Genomic DNA, 22,575 nt, shown 5'->3' with positions numbered 1-22,575 from the left:
GTGTATTTGGGGATAGGACAGTTTGAGAAATGTGGAATACGTGGGTTGATAAAATAAGCTATAGCCGTTGCTCTTCCTATATACTTTGATAATCAAAAGATTAAGTGTGATTTGTATGTTTATTAAAACCATGCATGCAGCAAAGAACGGCCGTAGGTTTCAAAGCCCAGAGGGTCTGCACCGGTTCAACAGTATCACTCCATATCACACCCAAAATATCTGCTGCACTGGCAAAAATAGACCCCCCCATCCCCATTATGATCCATAGACAGAAACAAGCAGGGCGTTAAAGGTTCTAGCAAGGTTAAACCTCTCAGCTAAGATGTAGATAGGTAGACCTAAGTGTTTCAAAAGGGTATTGTATTACACAAGCTTGATCATTAATCAGATTTACTGGCAGAAAGTTGATATATTATGCAGGTCTTTGAAGCCGAATTGTCTTCCGATTTCTCATATGGTTTGTAGAAGGCAAACGTCCTCGGCTAATCATATCTCATGATTTATTGAACTCGGGTTTAACAAAAGAAAAAGCTATAATTGGTGAGCAATACTGGGCAGACACATCACCCCATACACACAGAGCAGTCTGTGTTGAGTTACAGATAAGTACTGTGTCATTGGGTGGAACTGGATATTGCTATCAGGTATCTAGCACGCGGAGGGCGGAGCTGACACTGACAACATGCAGACAGTGCCCGTAGGCTACGGACATGAAGGCTGGGACGCTCATCCATAAGATCAGATCCATTTATTTAGTTTTGCTTGTTTTGTGCATAGGCTTTCTTTTTGTGAAAGTGTGAAAAAATATTGTTCATCGTGGAAAACAAACAATTTGGTTGAGAATAATTACGGTTCTGTAATTCTCTGTAAATACCTAAACAGGAAGGGAAGGAATACACATGTAATGCGCGAATGACCAGAAAGATCCTGTCACTCATGCACTTGACATGTCTCTTGTTCTGAGTCTCACCTGTCAGTCACTTTGAAACAAAAAACACCTGCCAAAGGACTACATTTAAATGATGCGTAAAATAAAAAAGAACCATTCATTGATCACAGATGTTCTCAGACGTCTGAAATACATAAAGTCAGGGCCCAAGGACTAATGTTCTGACCTGAAGACTGAAGCCAACAGCTCCTGAAGTCTCCCTTCTATTACAATGACCGTATCATAGCACACACCTATCTCCCCTATGTTGTTCTGACCGTATCGTGACGACCTATCTCCCCTATGTTGTTCTGACCGTATCGTGACGACCTATCTATACTTATTGGTTATAATCATAACCTATCTATACTTATTGGTTATAACAATTAGTACTAGTACTATTAGTACTATTATAGTACTATTTCATAACAACACAGAGGCAAGAGGTTGTTGGCCACAACAAAATGGAGACATAAATTCAGTTTAAGGGATTTCCGCAATCAGTCATTTATTTAAATAAATGAACTGATGCACAATGATCCCCCTGGGATGGATTGACTGCAGCGGGTAGTGCGTGGTGTTTGGGGTCACCCAAATAAACCAGCAACAAATGTTAAAGAAATGACCTGGGGGTCTGGGAGAGAGGTTCCCGGGGGGAGGAGTCTGAGGCTCTGGCTCCGCCCACAGGTACCAGGTACAGAGTGAGAGCGTCTCCATCGGGCCTACAGTCTGTCGGGTCCTTCTCTGATCTGTCTCCTGATAACCTTCTCCAGCTCAAGGAGCTTCCCATACAAGGCCTCTGAGGTTTCCTCATCGATGTCCATCTGAAAGAGGAGAGCAGAAACACAACCTGGTCAGGGAACAGTGACCTGGTGATCACCCCAGCTCACTGAACACTCACAGGATAGGAGCTATTTAACTACATTTGAATCTATTCAGTCACGTTATTTATGGAAATTCCACAGTGAAAGGGTTATTCAAAATGATATCTGGTGGTGGGAGCGACGTGTGTTCCTGCATGGTTCATGTCAGCAGGTTACCGTGGAGACGGGCCTGCGGTGATGGTGGTACATGTCAGCAGGTTACCGTGGAGACGGGCCTGCGGTGAGTCCTACCTGTCGGGGCTGTGTGTAGTTGTTCCCCAGGCCAGACGTCATGCTGTGATACTTGGCCCTTGCGTCCAACGACTCAGGCTTTTGCAGAAACAGCCAGTTCTTAAATATAGACCATAACAATTGTTTAATGTTCGAGGGATGGACCACACCAGAGCGTATATTAATAGACATCTCAAAGGCGGCTAATTAAATGGATTTCATGGAACAGAATCCATGTCCATGAAGTACATCTTGTCTCATCTCTCAAGACATTGTTCCTGACAATTTAGTTAGGCAAATTTGTTTAAAATGGGCCTATCGTCATTTTTAATTGTTTAAAGTTAAGCGACATACCAGGGCTTCTGCTCCATTGTACGGTGTTAATGTTAACGTGTTGGTGAAAATACGGATCTGTGGAAGACAACATAATATAATCAGAATACAGCATATTGAAATGGGTTATAATCGAATAAGACTGTCTCGGCACTCTAACAGTAATCCCACTGCAACAACACACATCCAAAGATACACACACTAAGCAAACAACAGAGAAAAGCAACACTACATCCACATGGCAGACGTAAAACGGCAGCACTCTGGTAATGAGCCAAACATTCAGGGAAGATACCAGAACAAAAAAGGTGGAATGGATCTGTATTGTTTAAAAATATAATTATTTATAACGTGATATTAGCCATTTAGCCGCTATTGAGTCACTAGACAGTAAACTCCTTGTACTGTGGACCTGGTCCTGCACCAGAGATCTAGTGGAAGCGTAGCATGGGGGCACATCACTTTTCTGTGTGCAGCTGGATTCACAAATTAGGAACGACAACTTTTGTGTGAGTGTATGCTTTTGGTTTTCAAGTAAAAATGCTTCCAGGTTGCGATGCCCTGGCTTGCACTAACATTGTATCATTAACACACAAACCAACAACAATCGATGGGTCTATATAGTGAGCGTTCTGTTGGCGGAGCCACTAAACAAGAACTTACAAACCACATGATGGGCATGAGTAGGGTCCAGAAGAAGGAGGGCAGGATGCCATACGTCAGGTTGGTCATCACCAGACCGGGGCAGATCACCGAGGAGAACAGACCCTGGACCGCCAGACAGACAGACAGCCAGACAGACAGACAGAAATGTATAATTTATTATTAAAAAATGCTCATAACTCGAAAGACTGATTTCCTATTTTTTTCATTTTCGTAAAGCGTAAAACTGCCTTAATTTTACGAATGATTTACTGTTGCACCTGGAGGAGAATAACGAAGAGGAAGAAGGAAGCATGTGTCAGCCAATAGGGTGACCTGTGAGGACTGAGATGAGCCTAGGAACAAGAGGACCTATTCTGGACTAAGGCAATGGTTCTCAAATGGGGTCATCGACCTGAGGGGTCCCTGTCAGGAGACAGCCTGGGGACCCCGGGGTCTACGGGCTGACTGAGGGGTCATCAACCTGAGAGGTCCCTGTCAGGAGACAGCCTGGGGACCCCGGAGTCTGCGGGCTGACTGAGGGGTCCTTGTCAGGAGACAGCCTGGGGCCCCGGGGGGTCTACGGCTGACCTGTGCGTTGTGGCGCCGGTTCAGGGCCAGGCTGAGCAGGTCCGAGGCGTACTTGGAGGAGCTGTAGGGCTCGGTGCCGGCGGCGTGCTGCAGGTCCTCCAGGCTGAAGGCAGAGCGCAGCGCGTTGCTGGAGGAGGTCCACACCACCTTAGAGGGGCGCCCCGCCTGGCACAGCAGGGGCTCCAGCTCCCGCACCTGGCCCACACGCACACACGCACACACACGCGCGCACATGCACGCACGCACGCACACACACACACGTACACGCACGCACACACACACACAAACACACGTACACAATTAAGTCAGGTCAGCACTTGGCAATACAAAATCTTTTGATTAGATCATTTGATTGGCTAAAATGCGGAGAATACAAGAAAAAAATGTTCTCTTCTACTTGAATTAATATTGTTTGCAACAGTGTTTTAAAAACATGGTGCCATAATGACTTACAGTAGATATTAAAATAATAGAAGGTTCTCGCTCCATACAACTAAATAGGAGCTGTAATTATATTATTATATAATATATATAATATATAATATTATATATCGCGAGATGTTCTCCAGGCGATGTATAAAATGCCCCAGTCGCGAACATCGAATACAAATTGGGACGTAATGTTTCTTTTTGCCACCGCCGGCATACTCGCTGTGTTCCCTTCTCTCGCTCTTTCCTGTGGCTCTCTGCCTCACAGACTCATATGCATTAAACACACACATTTGGTTTAAAAAAAGAATAGTACAGGAGCCGTCGTCTGGCAGTGGTTTGGCTACCGAAAGGAAGATGTGGAACAAAAAACGGCTTTGAGCTCTGTTTTTGCTCGAAAATAATTAACGGTTTGAATAAATGCTGTGTTGGTAAATCTAACTTGCTGTGATTTTCCTTTTCTTATGTGCAAGTTCTAAATTCTTCCAATAGAAAGCACTAATGAGTTTAAACAATATGTTGTTTCATGTAATCTACATGCAGACTTATGTTTCAGGAATACTCAAATTATTATAACATGTAGTAACATTATGCCAGACATGGTTGAATCGAGCATTTATGATGTGCTCTAGAGGAGATTCAAAATATATCGAGATATATATCGTGTATCGAGATATAGTAAAAAAATATTGAGATATTCATTTTGGCCCATATCGCCCAGCCCTAGCTGTAATACTGTCATAAACAAACAAATCTCAATTAAACTCATTTCTGTGAGGTGTTCAGTAACACTATCAAGGCGACCATCTCAGCCCCCTACCAGCAGGAAGTGACCAAAGAGGTTGGTGGTGAACACTTCCTGCAGCCCGTCAGAGTTGAGGCGGTCCTGCTGGGTCAGAAGGCCCTCGGCAGTGGTGAACATCTTGATGGCATTACTGTGGTGGAGCAGAGGGTCAGGTCACCATTACTGTAGCCCCCCAACACATCCAGGTCACCGTTACTGTAGCCCCCCAACACATCCAGGTCACCGTTACTGTAGCCCCCCAACACATCCAGGTCACCGTTACTGTAGCCCCCCAACACATCCAGGTCACCGTTACTGTAGCCCCCCAACACATCCAGGTCACCGTTACTGTAGCCCCCCAACACATCCAGGTCACCGTTACTGTAGCCCCCCAACACATCCAGGTCACCGTTACTGTAGCCCCCCAACACATCCAGGTCACCGTTACTGTAGCCCCCCAACACATCCAGGTCACCATTACTGTAGCCCCCCAACACATCCAGGTCACCGTTACTGTAGCCCCCCAACACATCCAGGTCAGGGCTTCAGATCCCCTAGAGTGGGTTGGTGATGGGGTCAGAGCGGCGAGGGGAAGGCCTCTCTGGCCAGAGACTGGGTCCAGTCTCCCTCGGGGTAATGATTACTGTGATATGTCACTGATTTCACTGTAATCCACCTTGTGTCTGCAGAATGACTAAATAGTACATGCTAAATAGTACTAGACGTTGTATAAGGCTGCCTTCATGCTCTACCTGGAGAACAGTCCCTTGAAAAAGGCTTTGATGTCCACATGTGGATTGGGCATGATGCCTGCATTCAGGTACAGGTGATCAAGGCGAGGGTACCTAAAGGATGAAAATAAATTAATTTGACACGGTTACCCATGTACAACGTTTTTTAAACCCGCACTATGCAACTTTCCTACGACTAGTCCCTTCTATAAATGGTTTTATTGTGGTTATAGTAACAACTCAAACCGCTAGAGGCTGCTAATGGGAAAACATACATAGTGCAGGTTTAAGTGTAAAAATAAAAAAAGAATAATAACCCTCATAGCATACTAGGGATTAATAAAGTTGTTCTCCAGAAACCCATTGAACAACTCCTCCATCATGAAGTATACCTGGCCTTGACCTCTTGGGCTGCGCGAAGGACAGAGCGCAGTGAGCCGACGTCGAGGTCCACCAGATCCACGCGGGCGCCGGGGTGAGAGGTCAGCAGGGCCGACCGGGCCGCCTCCGCCCGGCCCGAGTTCCGACAGGCTAAACACAAGCGGACCTCACTGTTCCGGCTCAGCAGCCGTTCGCACAGGGCCAGGCCGATGCCGCTATGGAGAGCGGAAAAATACATTTAGTTGTACATTGTACAATGGACTCTCTGGATAATAGTTTGATGCATATTGTTTATTGTACTATTTTACTGGTGTTAATGAGTACTGATTTAATTTGGGTGAGATTAAGTGACTGTACTTAGGTCTATACGTGGGTAATGTTGGGTTTGAGTATTGGCCTGTCTGTGTTTGTATCAGACCTGTTGAATTTGCAATGCAACTATTGTAATGATGAACTTTGGAAAGCCTGAGATGTTTGTTAAATATTAAATATTGAGATCGTGGCCCCCCTGTCCCCCCTTTAGATGACGCCTGTTGAACACACAAGCACGCACAAATACACACATGTAACAGATATGGAAAACTGTTCATTAGTTATCATGAGTTTCGCAAATGATAGAGCAGTTGTTGGTGTTTTAGAGCCATCTGCTGGTGTGATTGGGTATTGCAGATCTGCACCCGCCTTAGGTGTGTGCGCGGCCGTTGCTAGTCTCAGAACCGGTTGACGTGACATGTGGTAAGTTCGCATTGTAAATAGCTCCTGAAGATTTATACATTTTAAGATCGAGAATGTATGTTTATTTTATGAACCTCGACATATTAGATGATTGTATATTGTATAATTGACATTTTATTATTGTTTTTATAGTTTGTCACTTGGTAGGAAGTTTATTCACATTTTTTAGTTTGACCACATGTTACTGGTCAGCTATGTTGTAAGTAAGTGTTTTGTTTTACTCGTGCAGATCCTGCTGTAGAAATCACAAATGTACCTTTGAAAGAGACCAATGTGTTTGGCCTGTCTTTCAGGTATGTTGCTCCGAAATGTAAATGTAATGTTATAATTGTATTATTTGTATATATTTGATGTGTATATAGCAGAACCGGTTGACGTGACTTGTGATCCTGCTGTACAAATCACAAATATACCTTTGAATGAAACTAATGTGTTTGTCCTGTCTTTCATCCTTTAGACCCAATCACAACCGTTACGCACACACAACATGAAATGCCTAGGAATGCTACTCAACAAGTTACAGCAATATAAAATGTACAACTGTTATCCTTTTTTAATAAAGTTGTGGTAAACATTATTGTAATTGCTGCATAGGAGTTAGGATAGCCTTGCGTTTATGTAAACAGAGATTTGACGGCGTCGTCAACTTACCTGTTTGCGCCAGTGACAAGGACAACTTTTTCCATAATGTAAATTTGGAGACAGCAGTTTTTGATCTAAAGCTATGGATATAAACGCCTTGTCGCCGCAATGAAATACACTTGGATTGTACGTAGTCCCAGAGGTGGTTTGTACAGCCCCCGTATGATCCGACTCTCACCATAGAACAGCAGCACAACTGCACACATGGTGTGATTGGATGTCACTAGAAATCTGGCCAATCAGCGGCCGCTACAGAGAGTGACGAGATCCTGGGCTCAACAGAGAGCTCTGCTTGATAGAGAGTAGACCCGTTCACTTCTGCTCTAGTTTACCTTTCACGTGTCCGAGTTGTTCAGTGGCGACAGAGGTCGGCTTAGCTCAGGAGGTAGAGCAGTTGTCTTGTAACCGAAAGGTTTCTCGTCTGATCCCCAGCTCCTCCTAGCTGAGTCTTGATTTGTCCCTGAGCAAGACACTAAACCCTAACTGCTCCTGACGAGCTGGCTGTCGCCCTGCATGGCTGACTCTGCCGTCGGTGGTCAATGTGTGTATTAACCCATGTAAGTCGCTTTGGATAAAAGCGTCTGCTAAATGCCGTAAAACGGTCGAAGCGTTATTGGTATTGTTTTTATTTGGGTCTTCATAAAGGAAAAGATACATACTGAAACATTCCTTTAGATCCAATCCTTTATAAAGTTTTACTTCAAAGTATTTAAAAATAAAAATATATACAGTATGGTATCGTTCTAATTCTAAAGGAATATATCTATATTTAATTAAATTTCACTATTCTACATTTACATATCTAAAAGATAAAGGGAACAACAGCAACAATACATTTGTACAAGCAGTCTGATACAATTTCTAATAAATAATACATAACAAAATATGCCAGGTAGGCCTATATAATATATATTAAAAGAGACCTGGTTGTAGAAATCGTGCATATTTCGGGGTAGCGGTTTAACACTAAACCGGAAAACCAATATTTACACAACAGCAGTGAAAGTTTACATGTATATTCTTATTTACAGTCAAAGCCTCTAGGAATCTACAATAGTACAAGTCGCTAGGCGCTAGCTAGCGCGCTACGCTGCGTTGTCCAGCAGGTGGCGGTGGATCTCCTGGAAGCCCGGCCGCTGCTTGGCGTTCCTCCGCCAGCAGCTCAGCATCAGGTCCGTGTACACGTCGTCCGGGCAACTCGCAGGCTTCGGCAGATACACCTGTCGCCGTTCAATTCAAAATACTTCAGTAGTACCCTCAAGGAAGACAACATTTAATCTACCCTCACACGTGTTAAAGATGGAAACAGGCGTAAAGAGGGTGAGCTGGCCGATGCATCCTAATGTGCAGATTGTGTTCAGACAATCAGTTTGGTGTGTAAGAGGACCGTCACGTTGAAGTGAACTGCTCTTATAGCTTCTGATGGCAGCCATGAAAGGACTTGCGGAGAACAGGTACAGGGTCATCAAAAATATGTGACACACATGTGTATGTGACACACATGTGTATGTGACACACATGCGAATAGTTAAAGCTGATATGTTGATATCAATCAATATATAGATATAGGTCATCCATTGATGAATGAATCATGAATTACAATCAAATTAATTCCATGTCATTACATATTCCTCTTGTAGTCCATCTATGAGTCAAATCTAAACGGAACATGACCCAAACGTGTCGTAGCAGAGACCATGTGACCTGTGACCTGGATGCCAGTGAGTAAAGCAGCGTGGTGCAGTGGTCCTGATGCTACCCCCCCCCCTCACCTGCTTGCCCTGGTCCCTGAAGAACTCTCCGGTGTTCTCGATGACCTGCTCGTCCGAGAACTGGCAGTAGGGTTGCTCCTGGCACAGGGTCAGGATCTCCCACAGCGTCACGCCGAAGGCCCACACGTCGCTCGCCATGGTGAACTTACCCTGCAGGGAGACGGCCGCGCGTCAAGCACAGGCGCCGCGCCTCAGACACCACGGCCTACACTGCCTGCTGCCGCGCCACGGCCTACACTGCCTGCTGCCGCAGGTCAGACACCACGGCCTACACTGCCTGCTGCTTTGGTGGGACTGGATGGACTGGAAATGTGTCCCTCAAGTTAAACCACCCATCCACACACCCCCCCCTTACATTACCTCCCCCCCGCCCGCCAGCAGGATGCTCTCCCAGTGTGTCCCAGTGCCCTCCCAGTGTGTCCCAGTGCCCTCCCAGTGCGTCCCAGTAAAGCCCTCCCAGTGCCCCACCAGTAGGATGCTCTCCCAGTAAAGCCCTCCCAGTGCCCACCAGTAGGATGCTCTCCCAGTAAAGCCCTCCCAGTGCCCACCAGTAGGATGCTCTCCCAGTAAAGCCCTCCCAGTGCCCCACCAGTAGGATGCTCTCCCAGTAAAGCCCTCCCAGTGCCCCACCAGTAGGATGCTCTCCCAGTAAAGCCCTCCCAGTGCCCACCAGTAGGATGCTCTCCCAGTAAAGCCCTCCCAGTGCCCACCAGTAGGATGCTCTCCCAGTAAAGCCCTCCCAGTGCCCACCAGTAGGATGCTCTCCCAGTAAAGCCCTCCCAGTGCCCACCAGTAGGATGCTCTCCCAGTAAAGCCCTCCCAGTGCCCACCAGTAGGATGCTCTCCCAGTGCCCACCAGTAGGATGCTCTCCCAGTAAAGCCCTCCCAGTGCCCACCAGTAGGATGCTCTCCCAGTAAAGCCCTCCCAGTGCCCACTAGTAGGATGCTCTCCCAGTAAAGCCCTCCCAGTGCCCACCAGTAGGATGCTCTCCCAGTAAAGCCCTCCCAGTGCCCACCAGTAGGATGCTCTCCCAGTAAAGCCCTCCCAGTGCCCACCAGTAGGATGCTCTCCCAGTAAAGCCCTCCCAGTGCCCACCAGTAGGATGCTCTCCCAGTAAAGCCCTCCCAGTGCCCACCAGTAGGATGCTCTCCCAGTAAAGCCCTCCCAGTGCCCACCAGTAGGATGCTCTCCCAGTAAAGCCCTCCCAGTGCCCACCAGTAGGATGCTCTCCCAGTAAAGCCCTCCCAGTGCCCACCAGTAGGATGCTCTCCCAGTAAAGCCCTCCCAGTGCCCACCAGTAGGATGCTCTCCCAGGCCATCCAGCGGATGGGCAGCACGGCGCGGCCCTGGATGCGGTAGTAGTCTCCTCGGTACAGGTTGCGGCTCATCCCGAAGTCGGCGATCTTGATGGTGCAGCTGGCGCCCACCAGGCAGTTGCGCGTGGCGAGGTCTCTGTGCACGAAGTTCAGGGAGGACAGGTAGCGCATGCCTGTGGCGACCTGCAGCGCCATGCCCATCAGCTGACCGTAGCTGGGGAGAGGGGGGGTCATTCTAGGGCTGCTCCATTATGGAAAAGTCATAATCACCAGGATTTTGGTCTATATTGAAATCATGATTAATCAAACGATTATTTTTGAGTTTGAAAACATGATTAATTTTTTCCCAATTTCTCTCGAAAAAACATTGTGTTTTTTGTGTATAAAAAATACAAAAAATGTTCAAATATCAAATGCTCAGATCGAAAATAATGTACAACTATGTATCCAGCTGGCCTGAAATTTCTATAAGACATTTAATGAATAAAATAAATTTGATCATATTAGTTTTTTTAACGTTTGACACGAATTGAAATGGCCATCAAATTTCGATTAATCGCACAGCCCTATTTCATTCTAGAGGGCAGTTAGCTGGCATGCATCCAGAATAGGTCATGTAGGGACACATGGTTTACATGGACCAGCACACAGGCCTACCTAATGTAGGGACACATGGTTTACATGGACCAGCACACAGGCCCTACCTAATGTTGGGACACATGGTTTACATGGACCAGCACACAGGCCTACCTAATGTAGGGACACATGGTTTATGAGCACCAGCACACAGGCCTACCTAATGTTAGGACACATGGTTTATGAGCACCAGCACACAGGCCTACCTAATGTTAGGACACATGGTTTATGAGCACCAGCACACAGGCCTACCTAATGTTAGGACACATGGTTTATGAGCACCAGCACACAGGCCTACCTAATGTAGGGACACATGGTTTACATGGACCAGCACACAGGCCTACCTAATGTTGGGACACATGGTTTACATGGACCAGCACTCAGGCCTACCTAATGTTGGGACACATGGTTTACATGGACCAGCACACAGGTCTACCTAATGTTGGGACACATGGTTTATGAGCACCAGCACACAGGCCTACCTAATGTTGAGACACATGGTTTACATGGACCAGCACACAGGCCTACCTAATGTTGGGACACATGGTTTACATGGACCAGCACACAGGCCTGCCTAATCTTGGGACACATGGTTTACATGGACCAGCACACAGGCCTACCTAATGTTGGGACACATGGTTTACATGGACCAGCACACAGGCCTACCTAATGTTGGGACACATGGTTTACATGGACCAGCACTCAGGCCTACCTAATGTTGGGACACATGGTTTACATGGACCAGCACTCAGGCCTACCTAATGTTGGGACACATGGTTTACATGGACCAGCACTCAGGCCTACCTAATGTTGGGACACATGGTTTACATGGACCAGCACTCAGGCCTACCTGACCACGCTGCCCACCAGCTCTCCCTCCCCGTCGGCCTCCGGGGACGGCCCCTCCCCCAGCTGCAGGGTGTGGAGGAACTGGTTGAGGTCCCCGTTCTGCATGTACTCGGTGATCATACACAGGGGGTCCGAGTCCACGCACACGGCCAGCAGGCGCACGATGTTGGGGTCCCGCAGGCGGGACAGGGTGCGGATCTCCTTCAGGAAGTCGTTCCTGGAACACAGTCGCTTAATGACGCGTGATTGGTTCATTGGTTTGTTCATTGCTCTGTCATTGGTTTATTGGTCGGGGGGGGGTGGCTCAGTGGTGGTTGGACGTGAGCCAGTGCTTAGGGACCGTTACCGTGACAAAGGACCATCGAATTGAACAGTTAGGGAACAGAGAGGACATTACGGAGAAGATGGTCTCGTCTCAATGAGTGGACACAGTTTTAAACTATATCAAAACTATAACACCATTACTTAAGTGTTTACACATGAAACACTGCTGAATGCACCCTTTGCATTTTTTATGCTTTATGATGTCGAGATAGACAGGAAGCTATAGGAGACAGAGGGAGGACGTGCAGCAAAGGACCACGGGTAGGAACCGAACCCGGGTCGCTGCCATCAGGACTGAGCCTTAATGGTACGGCTGTCCCCACCCAGGCCTCGTCATAAGGAGGGCAATGTGCAGAATGACCATGTTAGCCCCTCTCATATCAAAATGTTTTGAACCAGGGGAAGGCGGGGCCAAAGGAGGTATCATGATGAACTGCGTGTGCACCTGGCGTTCTTGTTTGCGTCCTCACGCAGCGTCTTCACCGCCACCAGCAGGGGAGCCCCCCCGTGGCTCCTCCCCACGGACGCATCCTCGTCCAGGAAGTCCTGCATCCCCTCCGCCTCGCACAGGTGCACCTGTTTCAAAATAAAAGCCCCCATTCTCTGAGCAAGTGTTCGGCCTGTCATTTCATCTCACCAGTGAGGGCTCTTAACACAATCCGTCTCTCACTCTCAACAGTCCCGTGGCTCCCACTAGTGACCTATGCTTACATAGGTCACTACGACGCCAGCGAGCTGCCAATACTGAATGTTGTTCCTGCTGTCAATATGGTCAGTAGATGTTTTATTTATGTTTTATTTACTGTTTTATTTACATCAGAGCCCGTAGCAGTAGATGTTTTATTTATTTAAATTTTATTTCCGAGTGTGGAACTCCAACCTGCCCCTTCATCACACATCCACTATCCAATGCATGGACTAAAGAGTCCCCCTAGCAACCAGCCCCCTAACAACCAGCCCCCTAGCAACCAGCCCCCTAACAACCAGTACACCTAACAACCAGCCCCCTAACAACCAGTCCCCCTAGCAACCAGCCCCCTAACGACCAGCCCCCTAACAACCAGCCCCCTAACAACCAGCCCCCTAACAACCAGCCCCCTTACAACCAGTACACCTAACAACCAGCCCCCTAACAACCAGTCCCCCTAGCAACCAGCCCCCTAACAACCAGCCCCCCTAACAACCAGCCCCCCTAACAACCAGCCCCCTAACAACCAGCCCCCCTAACAACCAGCCCCCCTAACAACCAGCCCCCTAACAACCAGCCCCCTAACAACCAGCCCCCTAACAACCAGCCCCCTAACAACCAGCCCCCCTAACAACCAGCCCCCTAACAACCAGCCCCCCTAACAACCAGCCCCCCTAACAACCAGCCCCCTAACAACCAGCCCCCTAACAACCAGCCCCCTAACAATCAGTCCCCTAACAACCAGTCCCCCTAACAACCAGCCCCCTAACAACCAGCCCCCTAACAACCAGCCCCCTAACAACCAGCCCCCTAACAACCAGCCCCCTAACAACCAGTACACCTAACAACCAGCCCCCTAACAACCAGTCCCCCTAGCAACCAGCCCCCTAACAACCAGCCCCCCTAACAACCAGCCCCCCTAACAACCAGCCCCCTAACAACCAGCCCCCCTAACAACCAGCCCCCTAACAACCAGCCCCCTAACAACCAGCCCCCTAACAACCAGCCCCCCTAACAACCAGCCCCCTAACAACCAGCCCCCCTAACAACCAGCCCCCCTAACAACCAGCCCCCTAACAACCAGCCCCCTAACAATCAGTCCCCTAACAACCAGCCCCCTAACAACCAGCCCCCTAACAACCAGCCCCCTAACAACCAGCCCCCTAACAACCAGCCCCCTAACAATCAGTCCCCTAACAACCAGTCCCCCTAACGACCAGCCCCCTAACGACCAGCCCCCTAACAACCAGCCCCCTAACAACCAGCCCCCTAACAACCAGCCCCCTAACGACCAGCCCCCTAACGACCAGCCCCCTAACGACCAGCCCCCTAACAACCAGCCCCCTAACAACCAGCCCCCTAACGACCAGCCCCCTAACGACCAGCCCCCTAACGACCAGCCCCCTAACGACCAGCCCCCTAACAACCAGCCCCCTAACAACCAGCCCCCTAACAACCAGCCCCCTAACAACCAGCCCCCTAACGACCAGCCCCCTAACAACCAGGTGGGCGGGGGGCAGGTCTCACCTCTCCAAACTGGCCCTCCCCCAGCTTCTCCCTGAAGGAGAGGCAGTCCCGGGGGAACTCCCTGACGGCCAGCGGGCCGACGGCCGCGAGGGAGGAGCGGGAAGAGGCACCGGGGGGGCCGTCCAGCAGGCTGATGATGTCGGCCTCGGCGTAGTGGGGGGCCCCGTCAGGGCCCCCGGCGTAGTGGGGGGCCCCATCAGGGCCCCCGGCCGGCTGCAGCAGCAGCCTGGAGCTACGGCTTGCCGCTTGGGGGGGGGGGGAATGTGTCATGTCAGATATATCGTCACATATATTGTCATATTCCTTCTCAGGGTCCCTCAATCACGGACCCCTCTCACTGCACACCCATATACACACACACAAACACACAAACACACAAACACACAAACACGCAAACACACAGGCCAGCCCTGTGGCCCCGGTAACGCCCTGGACCCTCACCCAGGTTGTCGGCCGACTGGGCGAACTCGGGCAGCTTGCGGATGAGGCGGGACGGCTCCTGGTAGTCCGCGCTCAGCGGGAAGATCTGCTCGTAGGTGGAGCTGGAGCCCCCGCCCCCCCCCTGCCTCTCCTCCACCTCGCCGGAGGAGGAGGAGGAGGAGGAGGAGGAGGAGGAGGAGGAGCGCAGGAAGGAGAAGGCCTGCGTCTGCACCGCCAGACGTGCCGTCAGCTCGTCGTCTAGCATGCGCCGCGACGCCTGCAGGGAACAACAGGCTATCAACAGGATAACATCAGAGCCCGTAGCGTTAGCGGCTATCAACAGGATAACATCAGAGCCCGTAGCGTTAGCGGCTATCAACAGGATAACATCAGAGCCCGTAGCGTTAGCGGCTATCAACAGGATAACATCAGAGCCCGTAGCGTTAGCGGCTATCAACAGGATAACATCAGAGCCCGTAGCGTTAGCGGCTATCAACAGGATAACATCAGAGCCCGTAGCGTTAGCGGCTATCAACAGGATAACATCAGAGCCCGTAGCGTTAGCGGCTATCAACAGGATAACATCAGAGCCCGTAGCGTTAGCGGCTATCAACAGGATAACATCAGAGCCCGTAGCGTTAGCGGCTATCAACAGGATAACATCAGAGCCCGTAGCGTTAGCGGCTATCAACAGGATAACATCAGAGCCCGTAGCGTTAGCGGCTATCAACAGGATAACATCAGAGCCCGTAGCGTTAGCGGCTATCAACAGGATAACATCAGAGCCCGTAGCGTTAGCGGCTATCAACAGGATAACATCAGAGCCCGTAGCGTTAGCGGCTATCAACAGGATAACATCAGAGCCCGTAGCGTTAGCGGCTATCAACAGGATAACATCAGAGCCCGTAGCGTTAGCGGCTATCAACAGGATAACATCAGAGCCCGTAGCGTTAGCGGCTATCAACAGGATAACATCAGAGCCCGTAGCGTTAGCGGCTATCAACAGGATAACATCAGAGCCCGTAGCGTTAGCGGCTATCAACAGGATAACATCAGAGCCCGTAGCGTTAGCGGCTATCAACAGGATAACATCAGAGCCCGTAGCGTTAGCGGCTATCAACAGGATAACATCAGAGCCCGTAGCGTTAGCGGCTATCAACAGGATAACATCAGAGCCCGTAGCGTTAGCGGCTATCACCAGGATAACATCAGAGCCCGTAGCGTTAGCGGCTATCAACAGGATAACATCAGAGCCCGTAGCGTTAGCGGCTATCAACAGGATAACATCAGAGCCCGTAGCGTTAGCGGCTATCAACAGGATAACATCAGAGCCCGTAGCGTTAGCGGCTATCAACAGGATAACATCAGAGCCCGTAGCGTTAGCGGCTATCAACAGGATAACATCAGAGCCCGTAGCGTTAGCGGCTATCAACAGGATAACATCAGAGCCCGTAGCGTTAGCGGCTATCAACAGGATAACATCAGAGCCCGTAGCGTTAGCGGCTATCAACAGGATAACATCAGAGCCCGTAGCGTTAGCGGCTATCAACAGGATAACATCAGAGCCCGTAGCGTTAGCGGCTATCAACAGGATAACATCAGAGCCCGTAGCGTTAGCGGCTATCACCAGGATAACATCAGAGCCCGTAGCGTTAGCGGCTATCAACAGGATAACATCAGAGCCCGTAGCGTTAGCGGCTATCAACAGGATAACATCAGAGCCCGTAGCGTTAGCGGCTATCAACAGGATAACATCAGAGCCCGTAGCGTTAGCGGCTATCAACAGGATAACATCAGAGCCCGTAGCGTTAGCGGCTATCAACAGGATAACATCAGAGCCCGTAGCGTTAGCGGCTATCAACAGGATAACATCAGAGCCCGTAGCGTTAGCGGCTATCAACAGGATAACATCAGAGCCCGTAGCGTTAGCGGCTATCAACAGGATAACATCAGAGCCCGTAGCGTTAGCGGCTATCAACAGGATAACATCAGAGCCCGTAGCGTTAGCGGCTATCAACAGGATAACATCAGAGCCCGTAGCGTTAGCGGCTATCAACAGGATAACATCAGAGCCCGTAGCGTTAGCGGCTATCAACAGGATAACATCAGAGCCCGTAGCGTTAGCGGCTATCAACAGGATAACATCAGAGCCCGTAGCGTTAGCGGCTATCAACAGGATAACATCAGAGCCCGTAGCGTTAGCGGCTATCAACAGGATAACATCAGAGCCCGTAGCGTTAGCGGCTATCAACAGGATAACATCAGAGCCCGTAGCGTTAGCGGCTATCAACAGGATAACATCAGAGCCCGTAGCGTTAGCGGCTATCAACAGGATAACATCAGAGCCCGTAGCGTTAGCGGCTATCAACAGGATAACATCAGAGCCCGTAGCGTTAGCGGCTATCAACAGGATAACATCAGAGCCCGTAGCGTTAGCGGCTATCAACAGGATAACATCAGAGCCCGTAGCGTTAGCGGCTATCAACAGGATAACATCAGAGCCCGTAGCGTTAGCGGCTATCAACAGGATAACATCAGAGCCCGTAGCGTTAGCGGCTATCAACAGGATAACATCAGAGCCCGTAGCGTTAGCGGCTATCACCAGGATAACATCAGAGCCCGTAGCGTTAGCGGCTATCACCAGGATAACATCAGAGCCCGTAGCGTTAGCGGCTATCAACAGGATAACATCAGAGCCCGTAGCGTTAGCGGCTATCACCAGGATAACATCAGAGCCCGTAGCGTTAGCGGCTATCAACAGGATAACATCAGAGCCCGTAGCGTTAGCGGCTATCAACAGGATAACATCAGAGCCCGTAGCGTTAGCGGCTATCAACAGGATAACATCAGAGCCCGTAGCGTTAGCGGCTATCAACAGGATAACATCAGAGCCCGTAGCGTTAGCGGCTATCAACAGGATAACATCAGAGCCCGTAGCGTTAGCGGCTATCAACAGGATAACATCAGAGCCCGTAGCGTTAGCGGCTATCAACAGGATAACATCAGAGCCCGTAGCGTTAGCGGCTATCAACAGGATAACATCAGAGCCCGTAGCGTTAGCGGCTATCAACAGGATAACATCAGAGCCCGTAGCGTTAGCGGCTATCAACAGGATAACATCAGAGCCCGTAGCGTTAGCGGCTATCAACAGGATAACATCAGAGCCCGTAGCGTTAGCGGCTATCAACAGGATAACATCAGAGCCCGTAGCGTTAGCGGCTATCACCAGGATAACATCAGAGCCCGTAGCGTTAGCGGCTATCACCAGGATAACATCAGAGCCCGTAGCGTTAGCGGCTATCAACAGGATAACATCAGAGCCCGTAGCGTTAGCGGCTATCAACAGGATAACATCAGAGCCCGTAGCGTTAGCGGCTATCAACAGGATAACATCAGAGCCCGTAGCGTTAGCGGCTATCAACAGGATAACATCAGAGCCCGTAGCGTTAGCGGCTATCAACAGGATAACATCAGAGCCCGTAGCGTTAGCGGCTATCAACAGGATAACATCAGAGCCCGTAGCGTTGGCGGCTATCAACAGGATAACATCAGAGCCCGTAGCGTTGGCGGCTATCAACAGGATAACATCAGAGCCCGTAGCGTTAGCGGCTATCAACAGGATAACATCAGAGCCCGTAGCGTTAGCGGCTATCAACAGGATAACATCAGAGCCCGTAGCGTTAGCGGCTATCAACAGGATAGTGTGTGCCCCCACGTGTCATGAAAGAATGGCGCCCCGGGCGGCTGATCGGTTCGCCCGTGCCCAGAACCGCCCCTGGACATCATAACCAGCTCTGATGCAATGAGTGCTCCAGGAAGTGAGCTACAATGCAGAGAAGATAAGACAGTAGCCTACTTTATTGATCCTAGACAGGAAATACCTATAAAAGTATAATACCTTTTCAAGCAACTTCTGCCACACCTGTCGCCACAGAATGATGACGATGATGGCTGACAAGATGGCGATGATGGCCACCAGGCAGCCAATCAGGATCCGTGTGTTACTGTCGTCTACTTTGTGGGTGGGGTCTTCTCCTAATTAATCACACATGAACACGGAATTCAACAGTAATGTAAATAATCAAAATTGTTGGCTAAGATGTTGCCCCCTCTAGTATGACGTCGTCTACATATACCGGCGTGCCAAAATGTAAGGTTATCGATTTCCATGAAAACAAAAGTAGTTTTAAACGCCAGCAGGGGGCGCTGTTTACCCATAAAACAAAAGAGTTGCGTTTGGCTAACGGGTTATCTTCCAGAAGTGCTTAACAGTGACACTTGTAAACACTGTTAATATTATCATAGAAGTGTTGCATAATATATACCACCGGTAAACATACTAAGCATCCAGGCATCCAACAGCTTAATGTCCAGCCACTCTACGCCAGCTGGACATTTTGCTCTATATATTATTTAGTATTATATTAGTATTATTTCATGATCTAGGTTACTATCCCGTTCCCTTCTAAATGAAGCTGTTTCTGTTGACCTGGAAGTGCATTTGTTGGGTGTCCACGCTTACGATGAGCCAGAGACGTGTTGTACACCGCAGAGCCTGCGAGAGAGAAGAGGGAGGAAGAAAGAGGTTAAACGGGGAGATTTGGTATTCAATTGGCCCTTTGTCTAATCACAAGTTATTCACAACATGCAGGTACATCATTTCAAATGTTTCATCTTCACGAGGGAAAGCTATTTCAAATTAGATATAGGTGTTCTCATAAACTGTTTATATTCAATAACAATAACCAGTACATCATTTAGTATTTTTGCAGAGAAAACATTTTAACTCGTAAAAAGGGTTTCAACTAAGATTTCCGTGACTCAGCCCTCTCTCTCTGTCTCTATCTCTGTCTCTCTCTCTCTCTCTCTGTCTCTATCTCTGTCTCTCTCTCTCTCTCTCTGTCTCTCTCTCTCTCTCTCTCTCTCTCTCTGCTTCTCTCTGTCTCTCTCTCTCTGTCTCTGTGTCTGTCTGTTTCTCTCTGTCTCTCTCTCTCTCTGTCTCTGTGTCTCTCTGTCTCTGTTTCTCTCTGTCTCTGTGTGTCTCTCTCTCTCTGTCTCTGTCTCTCTCTGTCTCTGTCTCTGTGTCTCTCTGTCTCTCTCTGTCTCTGTGTCTCTCTCTCTCTGTCTCTGTGTCTCTCTGTCTCTCTCTGTCTCTGTGTCTCTCTCTCTCTGTCTCTGTCTCTCTCTGTCTCTCTCTGTCTCTGTCTCTGTGTCTCTCTCTCTCTCTGTCTCTGTCTCTCTCTGTCTCTGTGTCTCTCTCTCTCTCTGTCTCTGTCTCTCTCTGTCTCTCTCTGTCTCTGTCTCTGTGTCTCTCTCTCTCTCTGTCTCTGTCTCTCTCTGTCTCTGTCTCTGTGTCTCTCTGTCTCTCTCTGTCTCTGTGTCTCTCTCTCTGTCTCTGTGTCTCTCTCTCTCTCTGTCTCTGTGTCTCTCTGTCTCTGTTTCTCTCTGTCTCTCTCTCTCTCTCTCTGTCTCTGTCTCTCTCTGTCTCTGTGTCTCTCTCTCTCTCTCTGTCTCTGTGTCTCTCTCTCTCTCTATTCCCTCCTCTCCTGTCTCTCCCCCCCCCCTCACCGGACTGGAAGGCCACCTCACTGATCAGCATCCAAAGGTCACCAAAGTGGAGGCGGCACTTGATGGAGCTGGCGGTGTGGCCCCCCAGGGGCACGGTGACGAAGCGCGCCCCCTGGCTGACGCGGTCGGCGGGGGGCTGGAACGCCACCGGGTCCACCTCCCACTCCGCCTCCGACCTGAAGAAGCAGCTGGCCTGCCGGAAGAGACGCACCCCCCGGCTGAACATGTTGCTGCAGTGGACCTGCGTTGCCGTGGCAACGGATGAGACGGGGCCAGGAGTCACCATGGATACAGGGAGAGACAACAAGGAGACAAACCAGGAATCACCATGGATACAGGGAGAGACAACAAGGAGACACACCAGGAGTCACCATGGATACAGGGAGAGACAACAAGGAGACAAACCAGGAATCACCATGGATACAGGGAGAGACAACAAGGAGACAAACCAGGAATCACCATGGATACAGGGAGAGACAACAAGGAGACAAACCAGGAGTCACCATGGATACAGGGAGAGACAACAAGGAGACAAACCAGGAATCACCATGGATACAGGGAGAGACAACAAGGAGACAAACCAGGAGTCACCATGGATACAGGGAGAGACAACAAGGAGACAAACCAGGAATCACCATGGATACAGAGAGAGACAACAAGGAGACAAACCAGGAATCACCATGGATACAGGGAGAGACAACAAGGAGACAAACCAGGAGTCACCATGGATACAGAGAGAGAGACAACAAGGAGACAAACCAGGAATCACCATGGATACAGAGAGAGACAAGGAGACCAACCAGGAATCACCATGGATACAGAGAGACATCAAGGAGACAAACCAGGAGTCACCATGGATACAGAGAGACAACAAGGAGACAAACCAGGAGTCACCATGGATACAGAGAGAGAGACAACAAGGAGACAAACCAGGAATCACCATGGATACAGAGAGAGAGACAACAAGGAGACAAACCAGGAATCACCATGGATACAGAGAGAGACAAGGAGGAAGAGTGGGGAGTCCTAGTGATTCAAGTCAATGTGAATTTATCAAACAATTAACTAAATAAATAAGCACCCAAACCCACAGACATCTAAATAAGCGGTCACGGTGAACATATAAAACACACAAATACCGAAATAACACGACAAATACAGAGACCTGCAATCCTAGCAGAAAGTCGCAGCGAGTACGTCAAAACAAACAATCGCATAAACGACCGACAAAAGAAGAGTCACGGTGAATATATAGACAAAGCCAGAGACGTGGAGAGACCCGCCATAGAAACAGGCAGAGATTAGCATTAACAAATGACCATGAAGCCAACGTCCCTGCGTTGTGTACAGAGCCCGAGCGTCTGGCTGCTGCTGGAAGCGGCCGCTCAGCTACTTAACACTTGAAGTGGCTCCAACAGTAATCGCTTTGCTGTAATGGTTCCCACTTTGTGCGAATCACTCGGGGTAAAAGCATCTGCTTAATCAACAGATGCCAATGAAAGACGGACCAGGAAAGTGAGGGAGATGAAGTTCAGCAGCAGCATATTCAGCAGCGTACCGTGGGGTTGAAGTCAGGGCCTTCAGTAACAAACTCCACCAACGGCCAACCCCCAAACACTCAGACATGCACAGAAATTTCATATTAGGTGCCGATCCAGCCAACACAGCCACAATATGCACTACTGCACGACATCCACAACAAGACAGTTGATCTTCAGCAACAACAACAGCGCACACGCACACCACTTTGCATTACCGCAGAGCTAGAGTAATGCAGCATCACCATCAGATCTTTCCTTATGTCTCTACGCAACCAGATTGCACATCATACACATGACACAAAAACAAGTGTTCACAGTTATTGTTATTTTCACCAGATGCTTTCGCAACTTCAACGGATTCAATAAAGTAGTCTATAGCAACAATATCACAAGTGCAACGCCAGTTCATTAACAAAAATGAAACATACAAGTAGGCCTTTATGCCACATATTTTACAACCGTTATTCCAGCCAGAATATTAAGCCCACAGGAGTAGTAGTGAACGGGTTCATTTAACATGTTAATTAAACGGCATCCACACACAGCATTACCATTGAATTTGTGTTACCAACCATTACAAAAAGTGCATTATAAAGTAAAGTACCACAACAACATTATCGCTCCTACACAGTGCAAAGTAAAA

The 22,575-nt window shown here is 49.0% G+C and overlaps 2 protein-coding genes across 4 annotated transcripts in view; both read right to left on the bottom strand.

Moving 5' to 3' along the window:
- Nucleotides 1-1,485: 1,485 nt before the first annotated feature.
- LOC307085537 (3-keto-steroid reductase/17-beta-hydroxysteroid dehydrogenase 7-like) lies at nt 1,486-7,405 on the bottom strand. The gene is made up of 9 exons (XM_079750355.1): nt 7,300-7,405; nt 5,925-6,128; nt 5,554-5,646; nt 4,838-4,952; nt 3,589-3,783; nt 3,019-3,123; nt 2,377-2,433; nt 2,044-2,142; nt 1,486-1,752 (listed from the first exon to the last, which is right to left on the bottom strand). Exons 1-9 carry the CDS (start codon nt 7,332-7,334, stop codon nt 1,651-1,653), a joined length of 1,005 nt encoding a protein of 334 aa, XP_079606481.1. The 5' UTR covers nt 7,335-7,405; the 3' UTR covers nt 1,486-1,650.
- A 633-nt stretch (nt 7,406-8,038) lies between these two features.
- LOC307085441 (discoidin domain-containing receptor 2-like) overlaps nt 8,039-22,575 on the bottom strand; it is a 30,480-nt gene continuing 15,943 nt past the window's right edge. The window contains exons 8-17 of one of the 3 annotated variants that reach the window (XM_079750236.1): nt 20,392-20,632; nt 19,313-19,378; nt 18,722-18,858; nt 14,845-15,100; nt 14,404-14,648; nt 12,634-12,764; nt 11,866-12,081; nt 10,359-10,593; nt 9,063-9,212; nt 8,039-8,510 (exon numbers count right to left, since the gene is read on the bottom strand). In XM_079750236.1, coding sequence (XP_079606362.1) covers nt 8,376-8,510; nt 9,063-9,212; nt 10,359-10,593; nt 11,866-12,081; nt 12,634-12,764; nt 14,404-14,648; nt 14,845-15,100; nt 18,722-18,858; nt 19,313-19,378; nt 20,392-20,632 — 1,812 coding nt within the window. In that variant the 3' untranslated portion in view covers nt 8,039-8,375. The remainder of the gene's footprint in view (nt 8,511-9,062; nt 9,213-10,358; nt 10,594-11,865; nt 12,082-12,633; nt 12,765-14,403; nt 14,649-14,844; nt 15,101-18,721; nt 18,859-19,312; nt 19,379-20,391; nt 20,633-22,575) is intronic. The other 2 variants (XM_079750237.1, XM_079750238.1) reach the window with 2 other exon arrangements.

This window comes from Pollachius pollachius (genome assembly GCF_949987615.1).
Source record: "Pollachius pollachius genome assembly, chromosome: 14".
NCBI lineage: Eukaryota > Metazoa > Chordata > Actinopteri > Gadiformes > Gadidae > Pollachius > Pollachius pollachius.
The sequence above is the reverse complement of the archived record's forward strand: the minus strand, read 5'-3'. Positions and strand labels throughout refer to the sequence as shown.